Raw genomic sequence first — 20,386 nt, forward strand, 5'->3', positions numbered from 1 at the left:
TGCACCACAAATAACCCAGAGATGCATTTTAAATAAAAGCACACATTCAACTCATGTAAAAACATGCTGATTCCTGGACCGTCCGCGGGCTGGATTTAGAAGGCGAATAGGCCGCATCCAGCCCCACAGGCCTTAGGTTGCCTACCCCTGATCTAGAGTTTGCCAAATGGTGTCCCATTTGCAAACCAGAGAAACTGTCCTGGGCACCAAACACACACCCCACAGACATGAACACAAAATGCCTGCTCTATTGTCTACAACAGTATTCTTCTTTCAAGCCTGATTTCAGCTAGGAGAGAGGACCCTCTGAGTACATGAGCTCCCATGGGTGCTGCGTTGGCAAATGAATTGAAAGTACGCCAAGAGCCTCACTGATCCTGCTAGGTGTTCCATGCTCCCGAAGTGCTTAATAAGCACCTTCAACATGTAAACACGTCGGAGGTTGGAAGGAGCTCAAGTATTATTCCAAAAACATCCACTGTGACAACAGTCCCAACCGTGTCTTCAAAAACCAGCAAGTCCAAATTCTGCATTTGCTAAAAACATTATGAAATTTCAGCAAGCCTACTCACTTAGAGGTTGTTAGGTTTATTTAAGTGGGTTTATACGCTTTCCCATATGTATATGTTACTGTGATTAACAAAAGGTGTTTTTTTTTATTATTTATGTGGCAAAACATTTAGGCATCTGCTTTCATCAGCTACTCTGATAAAAAAGAAGTGATGCCGTTTCCAAGGTGGCAGCCAGGAAAAAAAGAAAGGAAGATGAATATAAGTAAGACAGCATCGTTTCATTTCTACCAGAGCAGTTGATGAAGACAGAAGCCTATGTGTTGTGCCACATGAGCAAAAAAAAAGCCCTCTGCTTTATCAATCACAGTAACATACTGTAATGGTTCTAGGGGTTGCTCGTGCGTAAGTTGCCGCCACTGCTGGCTAGGTTACCTGGTTGAACCCTTTCTGTCTGGACAGCCTCAAGTTCCGTGGCTGCCTCAGTCGCTGGCAGAAACCGTCAGTGGGCATTTCTTGAACCTCTTCCAACATAAGAGCTGTTTGACGCCCAGTCTCCTCCTACTCTCCCTGCGCGGAAGTCTTCTGCGCAGGGAGGGTGTGGGCAGCGGAGTACCTGTACTCTCTCCGCTGGTCTCCGGCGAGGAGTCCTGGAGCCACCTCTCCGATTCCCCCATCTGCCCCCCTTCTCCACTGGTGTTACGCTGATTTCCTTCCCCAGCGGATGGGCTGCTTCTCTCCCTACTGGGACCCTCTCCGGCATCCCCCTGGAGCCTTCTCTCCGCCTCCAGCTCCGATGGCAGTTCCCTGACACATACATATTCTTTTAGTGATTATCCAAATTCTAAAGGGGGATCCATAATAAGTTTGTGTGGTATGCTGTCTGATGCAGGGGTGGGCGGGTGGGTAGATCCCTGCTGGGTCAAGCCAAAGACCCATCAAATCTAGGATCCTGTTCTCCCAGTGGCCAACCAGATGTCTATCAGAAGCCTGAAATATAATTCTGTGTGTAAATATAAAATCTCTGAGCTCCCACAGCCAGCGATACTGAATCACACCCAAAAGTCAGACTGTGTAGGCTACAGAAGAGCATATTCTTGCACATCAGCTATCAAGTTCTACCCAAAAGCCTCTTTTCACACGTCAGAATAACTGCTACTGAGCCCTCATTGCAATATATTCTAGGGTTTTGCAAACGGGCCCCCTCATTTCCCCGTTTTTCAGGATTGATGGGTTATTTGAGGCAGCTTTAAAAACGGCAGAGATAGGGGATAAATCAGTTTAACTGATGCCATTTGTATGCCCTCCACACTAATCTCTCTGTCCCAGCCTTGTAGGCCAGCGCCCACGAGCCATTCCAAGCCGCTGTGTGAAATTGAATTTTGAAGGATTTGAGGAGTCCAGAGAGTACCTGGTCATGCAGGCAGCCGCACAAAGAAGATGCGAAGTGCTTCCGCACAGAGGGAGCCCCGTCAGCCTGGAATATCGGGTTGGTGGGGAGCGGCAGAGAACAACCAGACCAATTGTTTCATGCTCCAGAACACACGAATTATCACTGTGGCATTAAGCGCCGCACACAGAGCTAAATCATGCAAATGCTCCCAAAGCAGACAAGGAAGCTTTACTATCCATGACAGCTACGCTGCTCCAGGTGACTTATTAATGGAATTAAGCTTACTGAGCAGAGGTATGAGAAGGGAGCCCCATGCCACTGCCTGAGGGTGATGGACACCTGAGCAAAGCATGCTTCGCCGATGACCTGTTTTGCACATTTGACCCAGCAGCACGCCCACTTTTCCATCTCTGCTTGTCCAAAGCTAGCACGTGGGAATGGTGTTTCCATTTTAGGGTCCTTACACCCACATTCCCACCACGGAGGAAGTCTCAGCATTGGGGAATGGGAGGGAGGGTCTGTTCCCTGTCCCTGCAGCCTGGGGTGCTGGCAGCTGAAAACATTTAAAGAGCCAGGACAGCGGATGGGATCGGAACGTTACTGGGGTGAGCTTTTCTGCATGCCAGCTTTTAGAACTTGGTTGGATGCGAGCGACAAGAGAAAGGGGCTGACGGACAGAGGAATCAACATTACGTTGATTCCAGTACGTTTGATTCCAGTACGTTTCCAAGCACAATTCAAAGTGTTGGTGCTGACCTTTCAAGCCCTAAACGGCCTCCGTCCTGTGTACCTGAAGGAGCGTCTCAACCCCCGTCGTTCTGCCCGGACACTGAGGTCCAGCTCCGAGGGCCTTCTGGCAGTTCCCTCCCTGTGAGAAGTGAGGTTACAGGGAACCAGGCAGAGGGTCTTCTTGGTAGTGGCGCCTGCCCTGTGGAACGCCCTCCCAGCAGATGTCAAGGCAATAAACAACTATTTTACTTTTAAAAGACAACTGAAGGCGGCCCTGTTTAGGGAAGTTTTTAATGTCTGATGCTGTATTGTTTTTAATATTCGGTTGGAAGCCGCCCAGAGTGGCTGGGGAAACCCAGCCAGATGGGTGGGGTATAAATAATAAATTGTTGTTGTTGTTATCTACTTTCAGAACATTGTAGGGGTTCTTTGGGCAGGGGGCAGTAAGGAGAAGATGTTGGAAGTGAATGCTCAGGACAGCAATATAAAGCAGAGCACATGGTTAAACAGGGCAACTCCCTCCCATACGAGGCAGTGATGGTCACCAACCTGTTTCCCTTTAAAGAGGATTAGACAAATTCATGGAGGATCAACAGCTACCAATGATGGCGGCAGTGTTCGATCTCGGCTGTGAGAGCCATCATTCCTCTGAATATCAGTTTTTGGAAACCACAGGAGGAGAGATTGCTCTGATGTCTGGCTCCCGCTTACAGGCTTCCCATATGCAGCTGTTTGGCCACTGTGAGAACAGGATGCTGGACTATATGGGCCATTGACCTATTCTCGCAGGCTCATCTCACATACCTAGCTCCACATGTATGTTCACGGGGCCTAAGCTGGTTGTGACTACACCCAAAGAAACAGATCTTTGAGTCACGGTGGAGTGTGCACTGAAAAAAGTCATAGAATCATAGACTTGTAGATTGGAAGGGACCCTCAACAGTTACCTAGTCCAACCCCCTGCAATGTAGGAATCTCAGTTAAGGCACTCAGGTCCAAGTATCCTGTGGTAGTGGAAAAATATTGGCTGTCTGTGCGTGAGCCTCTGTGGAATCATGGTTGAAGTATTTTTTTCGTTTCTCTCCTACAGCAGATAGTCAACCTGTGGAATGTTCTGAGCACATGGAAGCCACCACTGAAAAACCCACAAGAAGAAAGATGCTTTAGGCCAAGGATGGTCCATGCGGTGCCTCTAAATGTCATTGGAATCCACTTCCCATCAGCCCCAGTCAGCATGGCCAAAGAAGAGGGATGATGGGAGCTGTAGTCCAATGACATCTGAAGGTCACCACATTGGCTACCCCTCGTTTAGGCAGTGAAGAAGAGGACCCGGACAGACTCTGATGAAGAGGGTTGGTGAGATGGATGGGGAAGGTAACTCCTTCAGGCAAGCAAGTCCTAAAGGGGGCGGGGGAGACTAATCTAAAACACTTCTGGAAGCAGGCATTGTTCCTGGAATGGCGTTCAGGTTTGAAATTTCAGGGGGATTTCGATAAAAATGCAGGCTTCCGTGCTTCCGTTCTCAGTGAAGCTGCAGCTACTTCTTACCTGTCACATCCATGGGCTTAAATGCTGGCTGTGGATCAAAGCAATGGGCCCTGTCGTCCATTGTCCACGAATCATTGCGGTCCAGAAACTCCTTGTAGGACATCTTTTCATCCATGATCTTTCCTGGGGACACTGGGAAGAGAAAAAGGAAAGCATCGTTGATAACCGGCAAGTCAAATCGAGCCCTTGGTTGTGTTAGAGAAGAACTTCAGTTGGAGCTGCAAGCTACAGCCCACTAAACTAAGGACAATTTTCACAATGGAGAGAAGCAAGCAGTGGTCATCCTCCTTCTCTCAAGCAAATCCATGTCTCCATTCAATCCTCCGCTGTACAACGACCTATGGGCGAACCTTTTCCAAGTCAAGCCAAGTAGTGCCTTAGCATTCTGAAGTTTCTTTTACGGTATAGAATCACACAATTGTAGACTTGGAAGGGACCACAAAGGTCATCGTAGGAATCACAGCTGAAAAATCTCAGATAGCCATCGAACCTCTGCTTAAAATTTTCCAAGAAAGGAGAGTCCACCACCTTTTGAGGCAGTTCGCTCCCCTTTCAAACAGTGCATAATATCAGCAACTTCTTCCTAATGTTTAGTTGGAATCTCCTTTCTTGCATTTGAATCCATTGGTTCAGCCCTAGCCTTAGGAGCAGGAGAGAACAAGCTTGTTCCATCTTCCACGTGACAGCCCTTCAGATATCTGAAAATGGCTCTAATAGCTCCTCCCAGTCTCCTCTTTTCCAGGCTAAACATCTCCAACTCCCTCAGCCATTCCCCACAAGACTTGGTTGCCAGCCCTTGATGATCCTGGTCAATCTCCTCTGCATACGTTCCAGATTGTCAATTTGCTTCTTAAACTGGGGTGCCCAGAACTGGACTGAGGACTCCAGGTGGGATCTGATCAAGACAGAATCGAGCAGTACCATGACTTCCCTTGATCCTGACGCTACACTTCTGTTGATGCAGCCTAGACTAGCAAGCATGTTAAAACAATTGTTTATATAATCACTGCCATGAACACAGACACGTTCATTGTCATGTGTACAAATCTCTACACAGATAAACACCTTTCCCCCACCTGCCTACTTCCCTGCAGCCCCTCAGTCCTACCTTGGTGAACAATTTGCAATACTAGCTGGTCTTAATACTGTGCTGTCACACAGAACCAGCAGCTTTCTCAGCTGTCCTCCATCGCCCCAAGTCAATGCATCATTTGCAACTTAACCCTCGCTTCCCTTTTTCTCTCCTCCCCGTCACCAGGCAAGTGGGTTTCATGCCAAAGGCCATGTCACCGCAATCACCTCAATGCACGTAGCAGGTAACCTCTGGCCACAGACACTCTCCCTGTGCACTTCAGTGATAGCTACGGCCAATGACTGAATGAGCCACGAGGCTTACTCATGTAAATAAGTCCAAGAGAAGCGAACAAAGAGGATTGTGTCTGAGACCTCGCAGTGAAAGGCTGGTATGTAAAACGCTCCGCCATTGGCAACCGTTTGCATTGGGTTTGTTTGTTTCTGAAACTTCTGGGAGGGCTGCAGCTGCTTGTCTTCATGAGAAGCAGGAAGTCAGGGGCCTTTATACCAGAATGAGCTGCTTTGTTTCCAATGCATCCCCATTGGAGCGACACAGGAGGTTGCTACCAGTGCAGCGCTTTGCAGAGAGAGCCAACACCAACATCCTGTGTTTCAGGGTCACATCGCTGGGTGCTAACATGTGCCTCGAAAGCAGCAAAACTTTTTTCAGATAGCTATTCTCAGAAAATAATGCAGACTGCTTATTGCATCTGCATCTCACCCTTCTTTTTTAAAACTGACTTGCAGCTTTGTTAAAGAAAAAAGGAAATTAACAAAATGGGAGAATCAGCTCATATTCTCAACATGATAAACATCCATCTTAATTTTCCCATAGAAAGAGAGATGCCATTCAAATGCCTGAACAGGTATCCAACCAATGTTGGTGTCCATGCAAAGTATGTTCAAATATAGCAAGGGAATTGTGGTCTGCAGACCGCTGCACAATAGATATTTATTTATCCTTCCATACTCAAAGTAGAAGTCTCTTAGCGACCGCATACGTCTTCCAAAGGACAAATGTATCTGAACAGAAATATTTGATCAGGAAGGGAAAATAAAGCACATTTAACATGATTTAAATTGGGGAATACATTTTCGCAGAATAATAAAGCACTTGTGCTTATTCTCTTACAAGATTTCCACCCCACCCTTTGTACACCAAACCTTATTATTTTTAGAGAAAGTGGTGACTCTCTCTTCCAGTCTGCACCCCAAGGATCATTTATGCTTACCATGCTACAGTTAAAAACCACAGGAACTGACGCAGATAAGCATCCTCTTAGATCAAGCACTTAGTATTTTTCAACTTTGGATTGTCCACAATACTGGTGGGTCTTACTAATTTATCTCTGCCCCCTTCCCTCAAAATTTTAGCTCCCTCAGTGATGATGCTACATGAAAGCTGTTGTTGCCATCATTTCCTTCTCACTCAGAGTGGCACCCTGTTTACCGAACTGCAAGTTCTTAACGCCGGTGCGTAAGCATTCCTTACCCTCCCAGAAAGGCGCTTTCATTCAGGGTTTTGCAACGTGTCTATTTGTTTAACATATCCATGATTATACAGCTGATTTATTTTTTAAATCCTTTAAGCGCCTCAAAGCCCTTCTTGCATTTGCCATGCGCAGGTCCCAAATTTGGCAAAGGGCAACGTGGCTTCCTTCCAAGGCCTGCTGCCCATTGCACAGCTAGGGAGGAGAGTGACGCGGTTGACTATGGCAAGGAGGGCACAGCCCAAAGATTTAAGGCTGCCCCATGCGCTGCACCGGGGAGATCAGGTTGCACAGCAAGGGAAGTGTTTGAGAGAATAATCCACGTGTTGTGCATGCTGTTAAAAATGTAATCCACAGTGGGTGAGAAACTCCTGTGAAGCTAGCAAGGTGGAAAGAAGGAATGTCGAGTCAGACCAATGGTTCATCTAGCTAAGTATTGTCCACACGGACAGGCAGCAACTCTCCAGGTCTTCAGAGGGGAAGGCTCTCCCAGCCCTACCTGGAGACATCAAGCTTTGAACCTGGGACTTCTGTATGCAAACAGATACTCTACCACTGAGCTACATCCCTTCCAGAGCGGTATTTTCCTGGATATGGAACAACTGATTGGTTCAAAATTGGGGAAGGAGTACGGCAAGGCTGTATATTGTCTCCCTGCTTGTTTAACTTATATGCAGAATTCATCATGCGAAAGGCTGGGCTGGATGAATCCCTAGCTGGAATTAAGATCGCCGGAAGAAATATCAACAACCTCAGATATGCAGATGACACAACCTTGATGGCAGAAAGTGAGGAGGAATTGAAGAACCTTTTAATGAGGGTGAAAGAGGAGAGCGCAAAATATGGTCTGAAGCTCAACATCAAAAAAGCAAAGATCATGGCCACTGGGCCCATCACCTCCTGGCAAATAGAAGAGGAAGAAATGGAGACAGTGAGAGATTTTACTGTCTTGGGTTCCATGATCACTGCAGATGGTGACAGCAGCCACAAAATTAAAAGACGCCTGCTTCTTGGGAGAAAAGCAATGACAAACCTAGACAGCATCTTAAAAAGCAGAGACATCACCTTGCCAACAAAGGTCCGTATAGTAAAAGCTATGGTTTTCCCAGTAGTGATGTATGGAAGTGAGAGCTGGACCATAAAGAAGGCTGATCGCCGAAGAATGGATGCTTTTGAATTGTGGTGCTGGAGGAGACTCTTGAGAGTCCCATGGACTGCAAGAAGATCAAACCTCTCCATTCTGAAGGAAATCAGCCCTGAGTGCTCACTGGAAGGACAGATCCTGAAGCTGAAGCTCCAAGACTTTGGCCACCTCATGAGAAGAGAAGACTCCCTGGAAAAGACCCTGATGTTGGGAAAGATGAAGGGAACAAGGAGAAGGGGACGACAGAGGACAAGATGGTGGGACAGAGGATGAGATAGTGTTCTCAAAGCTACCAGCATGAGTTTGAACTGCGGGAGGCAGTGGAAGACAGAAGTGCCTGGCGTGCTCTGGTCCAGGGGGTCACGAAGAGTCGGACACGACTAAACGACTAAACAACAACAACAACAATTTTCCTGAAACAGGCAAGGAATTGTCAAGGGCTTGAAGACCCGAAGAGCTTGGAGCAGAGGCCAAATGGAGTCCTAACTTGCCGCGACTTGCATCATGTCATACCAGAGGAAAGATTTGCTCTGCGATGTTGGAAGATGGCCTTTCCTCCAGCGTGAAGAAGCATCCCTAGGAGCCAAAGCTACTGAAGTCTTTGTCTTTAAACAGTGGGAGGGGAAATTTCCCTGGAAACACAAGGCATTCTGGGAACAGGGGGGAAGTGGGGAGCCATGCAAATATGGCAGGGAGAGAAGTACCACAGGAACTCTTGTTATGAGCTGCTAAATATAAAACAGCTTCTCTCCAATGCTCTGCAGGCCTCTGGATTCAAAGGAGGATTTATAACCCCCCCCCCCCTTTTGTAGCAATAGCACCAGAGGGAAAGAGACAAGCAGCAGCGACGATGCCAACTCGTTTCTGCAGACTGGTATTGCTAAGCAAACCCAAGGCCAGCTAAGTACTACCTGATCTCAGGCTGCAATTTTAGCTGATCCAACTGTGCTGTGTCACATTTAGTTGGTTCAAGTGCTCCTCTCTGCATCACTTTTACACTTCTCTTCCTTTCGAGCAAGCTTCGTGATGCTATGCCTAAGGGAGACTCACGACAGCAGGCTTCATGAACTTGCCTGCGGCCCCAAAATGACTCACTTGGACAGAAAGCAGGAGCTGCTGCAAGATCCATGGAACCTGCAACCTTGTGCCTTAGCAACAGAGGATCCCTTTTCAGTGGGGCTGACACTAGAGAATCTGCTGGAGGCCTCCTTAGCTTGCACTTGTCTTCAGTCACCACTTCCAGTTACTTGTTGATACAGTGGTACCTCAGGTTAACAACTTAATTCATTCCGGAGGTCCGTTCTTAACCTGAAACTGTTCTTAACCCGAGGTACCACTTTAGCTAATGGGGCCTCCTGCTGCCGCCACCATGCAATTTCTGTTCTCATCCTGAAGCAAAGTTCTTAACCCGAGGTACTATTTCTGGGTTAGTGGAGTCTGTAACCTGAAGCGTCTGTAACCTGAAGCATCTGTAACCCAAGGTACCACTGTACTATCCTGCCAATCACCATCTATACACAAGAGGGAAGCATCAGTAGACGTGGGGAAATCCCAAAGTTTGCTGAAATTAAATAAGAAAAATGGGGGGCCCCAAAACAGGTTGGAAACCTGGAATTGCTAAATAACAGCATGCTCACGAGACATGAAATACATTTAATAAACTTATTGCAGGTCCCACTTCTTTGTGCCTACTACAGGGAATAGTCTTCTCGCCCTGGTTCTCTTGCTTACCAGCATGTACCAAATTCTGCATGCTAACAATTAGGAGATAGTTTTATAAGACCGGTGTTGGGCAAGGGGAGAGAAAGAGCACATCAGAACAGAAGAAGAGCACAGCAGGATCAAGCCAACAGCCCATCTAATTCAACATTCTGGTCCCTGAGGGAAAGCTCACAAGCTCACAATTCCCAGGTGCCGGGTAACTGTTTGATCTTCAATTGATTCTTATCAACGTGTTTTAGATGTGCGTGGTTGCTACCAGATCCAGTTCAGGCAGCCCTCCGCTTCTGTCCATGGCAGAACTGGTAAGTCCATCCCTCTAGAGCAGAACTAATCTCTCAAAAGCTTCTTCTATTATAGGTAGCCAGTTAGGCAAGTTGGTGCCAAGCGGACGTTGGGAGACACTCCCAAGAAGCACCCACAGGCCATCCTCGGGGAAATTTAATTAGCTACCCTAATCTTGTGGTAAGAGTGTGTGAAACTTGCTTCTGAACAGGTGGAGGCCAAAGATGGCTTGCGTTAACTGGGATGGGGAATGTAGTGATGTGGTTGATTTATGATGCACAACCGGCGGACCCAAATGACAACAGCCATCAACCTCAGTTGGCCGAACCATTCTCAAGACTTTAACCAGGGGCTGATTCAAGCCTGCACATAGGTAAAGGTAAAGGTACCCCTGCCCGTACGGGCCAGTCTTGCCAGACTCTAGGGTTGTGCACCCATCTCACTCAAAGAGGCCAAGGGCCAGCGCTGTCTGAAGACACTTCCGGGTCACGTGGCCAGCGTGACATCGCTGCTCTGGCGAGCCAGAGCCACACACGGAAACGCCGTTTACCTTCCCGCTAGTAAGCGGTCCCTATTTATCTACTTGCACTTTGATATGCTTTCGAACTGCTAGGTTGGCAGGCGCTGGGACCGAACAACGGGAGCGCACCCCGCCGCGGGGATTCGAACCGCCGACCTTTCGATCGGCAAGCCCTAGGCACTGAGGCTTTAACCCACAGCGCCACCCGCGTCCCCTCAAGCCTGCACATACACAAAAATAAACTTTGGCTATGGGCAGCAACCAAATTTATTTGCCTGTTTCATTGTCTGCTCTGCAGAGATCTGTGTAGCTGTATAAGCCACCTGGGACGTGAGAATGACGCCAGACTTAACAGGCCACTATTCTTGCACAGAGAATTACCATACGTAACACGCTAGCCTCATCCCACCAGACCTTTGAAAAATCTTCAGTATTTTTGACTTTGTGAGCATGAGCTCAACCCGCCCGCTGAGGCTGATGGGAGTTGTAGTCCAAAACGGAGGCACCAGATTGGAAGAGAAGCTGACTTAAAGGCTTCGTTCCTCAGAGACACCGAGGCCTAAAAGCAAAAGGCTAGAAAGCTCTTTCTGAGCTTCAGAGGCTTCCAAACTGCTTCTCTGCACAAGGTCAATCCCATCTGCATGACTGCACACAGGCAAGGAAGATGGAGAGCACCATCTTCTGCAGCCAAGGCCCGAGTCTGGGCATTGAACCAGCCAAAGAGAAGGTGAAGGAGATGATTTGGTCAAGGACTTTTAAAGCATTGACTTCTTTAGAGCAAAATTAATAATTGTAACCAGGTATATTTGTACTGAGTATAACCACCTCCCCCACTGTTATTAGGGGGAGACATTAAAAAAAGACTTTTAACAATGCAAGGTCAGGTTTTTATGAATGTGAGGAATGCACTGCTCCATTCTTCACCATGGAGGGCTATTGATAGCTACTAGCCACGATGGCTGTGCTCTGCCTCCACAGTTAGAAGAAGAGTTTGGATTGATAGCCCGCTTTATCGCTACCCGAAGAAGTCTCAAAGCGGCTAACAATCTCCTTTCCCTTCCTCCCCAACAACAAACACTCTGTGAGGTGAGTGAGGCTGAGAGACTTCAGAGAAGTGTGACTGGCCCAAGGTCACCCAGCAGCTGCATGTGGAGGAGCGGGGATGCGAACCCGGTTCACCAGATTACGAGTCCACCACTCTTAACCACTACACCACACTGGCTCTCATAGGCAGCAATGCTTCTGAATACCAGCTGCTGGAAACCACAGGAGGGGAGAGGACTCCTGTGTTCAAATCCTGCTTGCAGGTTTCCCATAATAGGCATCTGGTTGGCCAAGGTGAGAGCAGGATGCTGGACTAGACGTGTCGCTGGCCTGATACAGGAGGGTTCTCCATATGTTCTTAAGATCAGGGAGGTGAAGGTAAAGGGACCCCTGACCATTAGGTCCAGTCGTGACTGACTCTGGGGTTGCGGCGCTCATCTCGCTTTATTGGCCCAGGGAGCCGGCGTACAGCTTCCGGGTCATGTGGCCAGCATGACTGAGCCACTTCTGGTCAACCAGAGCAGCACACGGAAACACCGTTTACCTTCCCGCCAGAGCGGTACCTATTTATCTACTCGAACTTTGACGTGCTTTCGAACTGCTAGGTTGGCAGGAGCTGGGACAGAGCAACGGGAGCTCACCCCGTCACGGGGATTCGAACCGCCGACCTTCTGATCGGCAAGCCCTAGGCTCTGTGGTTTAACCCACAGCGCCACCCGCGTCCCACATTATCAGGGAGACCTGGATTAAAATCGCAGCTCAGACCTAGAGGTCGCTGAGTAACACCAGGCCAGTTATCTGCTCTGTCTAATCTCCCTCCCAGGACAAAACCAGATGCCTCTTGGACCCCAGGAGGAAATGCACGATGCAAAAGCAAATCAATAAAATGCAATCGGGTAATAAATTCAACAAACAGAGGCAGAATGCAACCAAGCCAAGCAACATGCCATACAACAAATACAGGCTAAAAATGCAGTTGCCGCTTTGCCCCTAAGCCATCAGCCAGCTGTGAAACTGTGGAGCGCACACAGCTCTTACAGGCCGAAAAGAGAAAGCCAGCCACAGGGTGCTGACCAACCGCCCAGCTTCTCTCAAGGGAGGAAGTTTGGTTTGGCCGGGGCAAAGACCACAGATGTGGCTCAAGGCCAGGCCTGGCTGTGTGAGCTGCTGGCAGTTACGGGGACGGAGACCGCAGAGGTGCAGTGGGTGAGAACAAGAGCAGGGAAGCGGAAGGCAGGATCTCTTGGACCCCACTGGAAATCTGTCCTATGAAGTCTAATGAGGCTGTGGCTTCAAAGGAAAAGAAGGAATAGCCTGAGATTAAACATTATAGGTGATTTGCTATTGCCTGCGTAACAGCCTGGAGAGAATAATAATAATAATAATATTTTTTATATATACCGCGCCCTCCCCAGCCAAGGCCGGGCTCAGAGCGGCTTACAAGGAATAATAAAAACAAGTTGAATGATTACAACTTAAAAACAAAATTAAAATACGACATTAAAATATTGAAATATTAAAATGTAGCCTCCTCGCAGGAGGAGAAGGAAAAGAAGAAAGAAAGAGAGGGAGGGAGGGAATCAAATTGGCTCCAAGCCAAAGGCCAGGCGGAACAACTCTGTCTTACCGGCCCTGCGGAAAGAAATCGGATCCTGCAGGGCCCTGGTCTCATGAGGCAGAGCGTTCCACCAGGCCGGAGCCAGAGCTGAGAAGGCCCTGGCTCTGGTTGAAGCCAATCTAACTTCCTTAGGGCCCGGGACCTCTAGGGTGTTGCTATTTATGGACCTTGAGGCTCTCCGTGGGGCATACCAGGAGAGGCGGTCCCGTAGGTACGCTGGTGAGAAGAGGAGCAATTACCGTATTTTTCGCTCTATGAGACGCACCAGACCACAAGACGCACCTAGTTTTTGGAGGAGGAAAACAAGACAAAAAATATTCTGAATCTCCGAAGCCAGAACAGCAAGGGGGATCGCTGTGCAGTGAAAGCAGCCATTCCTCTTGCTGTTCTGGCTTCTGGGATAGCTGCGCAGCCTGCATTTACTCCATAAGATGCACACACATTTCCCCTTACTTTTTAGGAGGGAAAAAGTGAGTCTTATAGAGCAAAAAATACGGTAAGTCCCCTTCTGCCTCTCTGCAGGGCACCTTATCATAGAATCAGAGAATTATAGAGTTGGCAGGAACCTCCAGAGCCATCTAGTCCAACCCCCTGCATTGCAGGGGCTCAAACCCATGACCCTGCCCACCTCCTGCCCACGGAAGCACAGAATTGTGCTTGCTAAATGGGCGCCATTCAAAAGCAATCGAGGGAAAAAGCGTCCTCTCGGCTCCAGCACAAAGGCTCCTGCAACTATCTGTTTGCTCTGCGCTGAGCGCTGGCAATCAGGGAGACGAGAGCGCTTAAAATAGCAAACCCCCCGCAGCCCTTACAGTCGGGTTTGTTTAATGCCGAGATTATAGCCCGCTTCTCTGCCTATATTCGCACACGCACAAGCGCCGCTGACCTAGTTTCGTCTTCCCAAGTCCCACCGGCAAAGAGCTGCAAATTCACATGCTGCACGAGCGGCGGCGGCGAGAAACAGATCTCCCCAATCCGTCATGCGCTGCTCAGGCAAGGCCATTAATTCCAGAGGGCACCCAAATAACATGAAATGAACGACATCAAAGCAAGGCGGCTATTTGCATAAGGAGAGGGGACTTGCAGCTCCGAGACTTAGCAACTTAAAGCCAGGAAACCTCCATTTAAAAGCATCCCCCCCATGAGCAACTAGCTGTTTTTCCAGCTGCTAATTCAAGACTTGGGAGGGCATGGGAGGAGGGGGAAGATGGCACAAGAGGAGAATATTAATCTTCAGCAGAAGAAAACTGTGAAGATCCATCAGTCCTCGGGCAATAAAGTTTACATGAAGGACTGATTTCAAAAGATTGGCTCACACTCTCGAAACTGGGAGATGCCCTCTTTTTCTATATAAAAAAAAGAGGGAGATAAAAGAGGGAGTTGCCCTCTTTATCTATATTCAAAATAATAACACGAAGGTAAAGGCTGAGGGGCACTTTTTTAAAAAAGAGTAAACAACATCATCCAAAAGTACAGAAGAGTATTTTTTTTTAAAAAAAAAGGGTTCCAAAAGATTTTTTAAATGTCATAACTAGTCAGTGTGATCATTATGCTCAACAGGTATTGAGAAAAATGTATGCTCACTATATTCAGTAAATATATTGCTTTCACTGGCAACCAGATGAATATGTCTTAAATACAGTGGTACCTCGGGTTAAGAACTTAATTCATTCTGGAGGTCCGTTCTTAACCTGAAACTGTTCTTAACCTGAAGCACCACTTTAGCTAATGGGGACTCCTGCTGCTGCCGCGCCACCGCCGCGCGATTTCTGTTCTCATCCTGAAGCAAAGTTCTTAACCTGAGGTACTATTTCTGGGTTAGCGGAGTCTGTAACCTGAAGCGTCTGTAACCTAAAGCGTCCGTAACCCGAGGTACCACTGTACTCATCATTCTGGCAGCTGCTATGATAAAAAACAGTTCACTGTTTTTGTGCAACTGCAGAAAATCCTACAGCTCTGAAGGCAACACCTCTCTTCCTCTTTCAGCTAGACAGAAGCTGCATTGTCATAAATTCACCAGAATTAGCCAAGCTATGTTCTCCTTTGTTCAATATTTGTATCAGAATATGGTTTGACAGCAGCATCACAAACGCTGTATGAAATGTCAAGCTCCATGGATATGATGCTCCGATTCCGAGAGAATATTTCGATGCTCTACCAGTCGACAGGAGAAGACAGGAGAAGAACAAACAGGTCAAGTCTATTGGTGAGGTAGACTCCTTAAGCCTTGACCAATTCGGAGCAGTTGATGCATCTTTCTACCTTTATCAATATCCCAGCCTCTCCACTACGCCAAAGGCTGCCAGTCACAATGGCTGTTACAACTCCACTGGTGGAGGCCTCTGAATGCCCGGTCAGGAAGTGGGGAGCCTGCTGTTGCACACCGGTGGCCTTCCCATTGGTTGGCCAAGGTGAGAGCAGGACTCTGGACTAGACTAGCCATTGGCCAGATCCAAAAGGCCCTTTACCCTCTTATCATCACCAGAAGTTCTTCTGCTTCCTCCTATGACCATGCTTGCCCCAAGTCTTGTACTGAGGCACAGCTACACAGTGTCCGGCCTCTTGAAATCCCTACCCACCAACTGCAGTCTTCTCCAACATGGCCCCCTCCAGACGATCTGGGCTACACTATACCACAGCACTGATAGGATTGGAGTCCAAAATGTCTGGAGAGCACCAAGTTGGAGAAGGCTGCCCTACTGAAACCAAGCCTAAATAGATGGGGATGAAATTTGCCCATATTGCTCCCATCTTGCTCTTGCCTCTCCATCTCCCCCTTCCTTTTGTTGTCTACTTTCTGGATAGCTCAGTTGGTTGCAGCATGGTGCGGATAACGGCAAGGCTGCAGGTTCATAGAATCATAGAGTTGGAAGAGACCACAAGGGTCATCGAGTCCAACCCCCTGCCAAGCAGGAAACACCATCAGAGCACTCCTGACATATGGCTGTCAAGCCTCTGCTTAAAGACCTCCAAAGAAGGAGACTCCACCACACTCCTTGGCAGCAAATTCCACTGTCAAACAGCTCTTACTGTCAGGAAGTTCTTCCTAATGTTTAGGTGGAATCTTCTTTCTTGTAGTTTGGATCCATTGCTCCGTGTCCGCTTCTCTGGAGCAGCAGAAAACAACCTTTCTCTCTCCTCTAGGTGACATCCTTTTATATATTTGAACATGGCTATCATATCACCCCTTAACCTCCTCTTCTCCAGGCTAAACATGCCCAGCTCCCTTAGCCGTTCCTCATAAGGCATCGTTTCCAGGCCTTTGACCATTTTGGTTGCCCTCCTCTGGACACGTTCCAGTTTGTCAGTGTCCTTCTTGAACTGTGGTGCCCAGAACTGCATACAGTACTCCAGGTGAGGTTGACCAGAGCAGAATACAGTGGCACTATTACTTCCAGGTTCAATCCCTGTATGGGACAGCTGCATATCTGTGCATTGCAGGGCTAAGGACTAGATGATCCTTAGGTCCCCTTCCAAGTCTATGATTCAGATTCTAAGCCTTTTCAGAGAAGGACCTGTGTCTATGTCTTATTACGTTCCAATGAAGCACCGCATACCATGATGGCGCATTACCGAAAATTAGAAAATATCTCATCTCCTGGAAAGTTTCAAGAAAAGGATGGACAGCTTTTGTGAGCCAGGCTTCTCACACTTCTCCAGATATATTTTTAGAACTCGAAAATTGAAAGCATGGCCAAAAAAAGCCCAGGATACACAGTCTCTGCCACCCCCCATTCTTGCCACCTTTCTTTAATTGATGCTAAGCAGACATGACGTTTCTGGAGTTGTCAGAAGACTTTCATGGACAAGGCAGCTCTGCCTACATGAAAAACGGCCGCGGTTGTGCTGGAGGGTGTCTGCCGAGCCTGGGCCAGTGAGTCTTCAATTTTGCTGTTTTTGAAAGGGCAGGGATTATGCAGCGCTGGGTATTTGACCTTGGAACACTGTTGTGCATCAGAAGCAGAGCTGTGGCCTCTTGAAGAGCAGCGAACGGGCCGTGACCCTGTGCAGGTGGAAGATGGGGTCTGGGAGTCCAACATGGAGGATGCCAGGTTGACAAAGGCTGGCTGGCTTTGCTAAGTGAATGAAGGAGGAGGACAGTACAAGGAGAAGGTAAGTATGACATACAGCAGAGGATAAACCAAGACAAGAATGCAGCGCCTGGAAAGCCTCGAGACTCACTTGGTCACCAACCACTGACCAATCTGTGACCACCACTTAGAATAATAGTTGTTGTTGTTGTTTAGTCATTCAGTCGTGTCCGACTCTTCCGTGACCCCTGGACCAGAGCACGCCAGGCACTCCTGTCTTCCACTGCCTCCCGCAGTTTGGTCAAACTCATGCTGGTAGCTTCGAGAACACTGTCCCACCATCTCGTCCTCTGCTGTCCCCTTCTCCTTGTGCCCTCCATCTTTCCCAACATCAGGGTCTTTTCCAGGGAGTCTTCTCTTCTCATGAGGTGGCCAAAGTCTTGGAGCCTCAGCTTCAGGATCTGTCCTTCCAGTGAGCACTCAGGGCTGATTTCCTTCAGAATGGAGAGGTTGGATCTTCTTGCAGTCCATGGGACTCTCAAGAGTCTCCTCCAGCACCAGAATTCAAAAGCATCCATTCTCCGGCAATCAGCCTTCTTTATGGTCCAGCTCTCACTTCCATACACCACTACTGGGAAAACCATAGCTTTTACTATACGGACCTTTGTTGGCAAGGTGATGTCTCTACTTTTTAAAATGCTGTCTAGGTTAACCTGGACAAACCTAGAATAATAGTACTTCATAGAATTGTAGCGTTGGAAGGGACCCATGGGTCATCTAGTCCAACCCCCTGCAATGCAGGAATCTCAGCTAAAGCATCCATGACAGATGACCATCCAACCTCTGCTTAAAAACCTCCAAGGAAGGAGAGTCCACCACCTTCCCAAGAGAGACCGTTTCACTGTCGGACAGCTGTCAGAAAGTTTTTCCGTATGTTTATTTGGAATCTGCTTTCTTGTAACTTGAAGCCATTCCTGTGAGTCCTACCCTCCATAGCAGGAGAAAATAAGCATGCTCCATCTCCCTTGTGACAGCTCTTTATATATTTGAAGATGGCTCTCATATCTCCTCAGTCTCCTCTTCTCCAGGCTAAACATACCCAGCTCCTTCAAGCGTTCCTCATAAGGCTGCTTCCAGACCCTTGATCATTTTGGTTGCCCTCCTCTGCACACCTTCCAGCTGCTCAACATCCTTCTTAAATTGTGGTTATTGTGGTAAATTAACTCCTACTTCTTCCACCTCTTAGGTTAGCCCAGTATACATGATGATACCCAGCCAGAAAACTGCCTTCTTTCAAACTGTTAGCTGGCTGTTCCCAGTAGCAGAGCCCAGACTCCACAAAAGCTGCCCAGCGTGGGGATTTTTCTATATCAGCCACTTAGCCCTGCACTTCAGTCACACTCCAAATGCGACCGCCCTCAAGTCTTCATCCAGTGAGATGCTCCCCAGAACTTTGTTTACTTTCTTCCGTACCTACGGGACCGCCTCTCCTGGTATGCCCCACAGAGGAACCTACGATCTGCAAATAAAAACATCTTGAAGGTCCCAGGCCTCAGAGAGGTTAGGCTGGCCTCAACTAGAGCCAGGGCTTTCTCGGCTGCAGCTCCTATCTGGTGGAACGCTCTGTCACAAGAGACCAGGGCCCTGCGGGACTTGACATCTTTCCGCAAGGCCTGCAAGACAGAGTTGTTCCACCAGGCCTTTGGTCAGGGCCCAGCCTGACTCCCTCCTCTGGCAACCTGCACAGAATTTTGCTTAACGGTTGCCATTAATTTGGTTTTAATTAATTTTTGTAATGAAATGTTTTTAGAATGTTGGATTATTTGATTGTTTGATTATTTGATTGTTGTTAGCCACTCTGAGCCCGGCTTCGGCTGGGGAGGGCAGGATATAAATAAAATTTACTATTATTATTATTATGTTGTTGTTGTTGTTGTTGTTGTTGTTGTTGTTGTCCACTTCATCCATCTGATGAAGCTGGAGGTTGCCAGGTTCTTCTTCTTAATGTGTGCCAAGGTAAAGAGCTCAATAGTACATATTCCCCACGGAGACAACCAAACTGAAGGCTCATCAGCCCTGCAAATGCTCCTTCGCCAAGAGCCACCAGACTGTGGAACTCCCTCCCCAGAGAAGCAAGACTGGCTCCCTCCTTATTGTTCTTCGCCAGCAAGTGAAGGATGTTCCATTCCAACAGGCTTTTGGGGACTGACTGTTCTTTAAGGAAAGGGCTTTAAAATAGTGCTGTGCTGTTTTCCGAATCTGTATTTTAACAGCTCTTGCTTTTCTATTAAATAGCTTGATTACTTTTTAACTGCTTTTATATATCTTTATGTGTTCAGCCTTCTGCATTTTATCTGCTTTTGTTTTTAAATTTGTTTTAAAATTATTATTCATCAAGAGACCACAGGGCAGTTTACAACATAAAACACAAAATACTTAATATAATATTAGTAAAAGGGAAAGTCAATACCTCCCACCCTACTTTAGAAGGTCATAGAATCATAGAATCATAGAGTTGGAAGAGACCACAAGGGCCATCGAGTCCAACCCCCTGCCAAGCAGGAAACACCATCAGAGCACTCCTGACATATGGTTGTCAAGCCTCTGCTTAAAGACCTCCAAAGAAGGAGACTCCACCACACTCCTTGGCAGCAAATTCCACTGTCAAACAGCTCTTACTGTCAGGAAGTTCTTCCTAATGTTTAGATGGAATCTTCTTTCTTGTAGTTTGGATCCATTGCTCCGTGTCCGCTTCTCTGGGGCAGCAGAAAACAACCTTTCTCCCTCCTCTATGTGACATCCTTTTCTATATTTGAACATGGCTATCATATCACCCCTTCACCTCCTCTTCTCCAGGCTAAACATGCCCAGCTCCCTTAGCCGTTCCTCATAAGGCATCGTTTCCAGGCCTTTGACCATTTTGGTTGCCCTCTTCTGGACACGTTCCAGTTTGTCAGTGTCCTTCTTGAACTGGGTTGATTGACTACCACTCCCCCTTCTCTCCTGATATCCTTTCTTTTCCTGTCTTGCTTGGATCTTTTCTCTTACTTTCTATTGTTGTTATAATTGCTTTTAGTGTATTGGAAAAGTGAAAATGAAAATTACAGAGAGAGAGATATTTTCGTTTATAAACTTCATTCACTTTGCAGCTGGAATGTCAACTTTTAATTGTGAGCAACAAAAACACCGCTTAGCCCTATATTGGACAATTTGCCACGATGCCGCAATAACTGTTTGGAAGAGCCAAGGTTGAAGATGCTGCAGACCTAGCATGCAGGAGGT

General features: G+C 47.6%; 1 protein-coding gene across 26 annotated transcripts in view; it reads right to left on the minus strand.

The window, feature by feature from the left end:
- Positions 1 to 20,386, minus strand: part of LOC310660790 (uncharacterized protein) — a 225,900-nt gene that overhangs the window by 103,038 nt on the left and 102,476 nt on the right. For all 26 annotated transcript variants that reach the window (XM_083405894.1, XM_083405902.1, XM_083405895.1 and 23 more), the window contains exon 5: positions 4,180 to 4,311. In XM_083405894.1, the coding sequence (XP_083262020.1) occupies positions 4,180 to 4,311 (132 nt within the window). The remainder of the gene's footprint in view (positions 1 to 4,179; positions 4,312 to 20,386) is intronic.

Source organism: Podarcis tiliguerta (assembly GCF_965153285.1).
Source record: "Podarcis tiliguerta genome assembly, chromosome: 12".
NCBI classification, from domain to species: domain Eukaryota; kingdom Metazoa; phylum Chordata; class Lepidosauria; order Squamata; family Lacertidae; genus Podarcis; species Podarcis tiliguerta.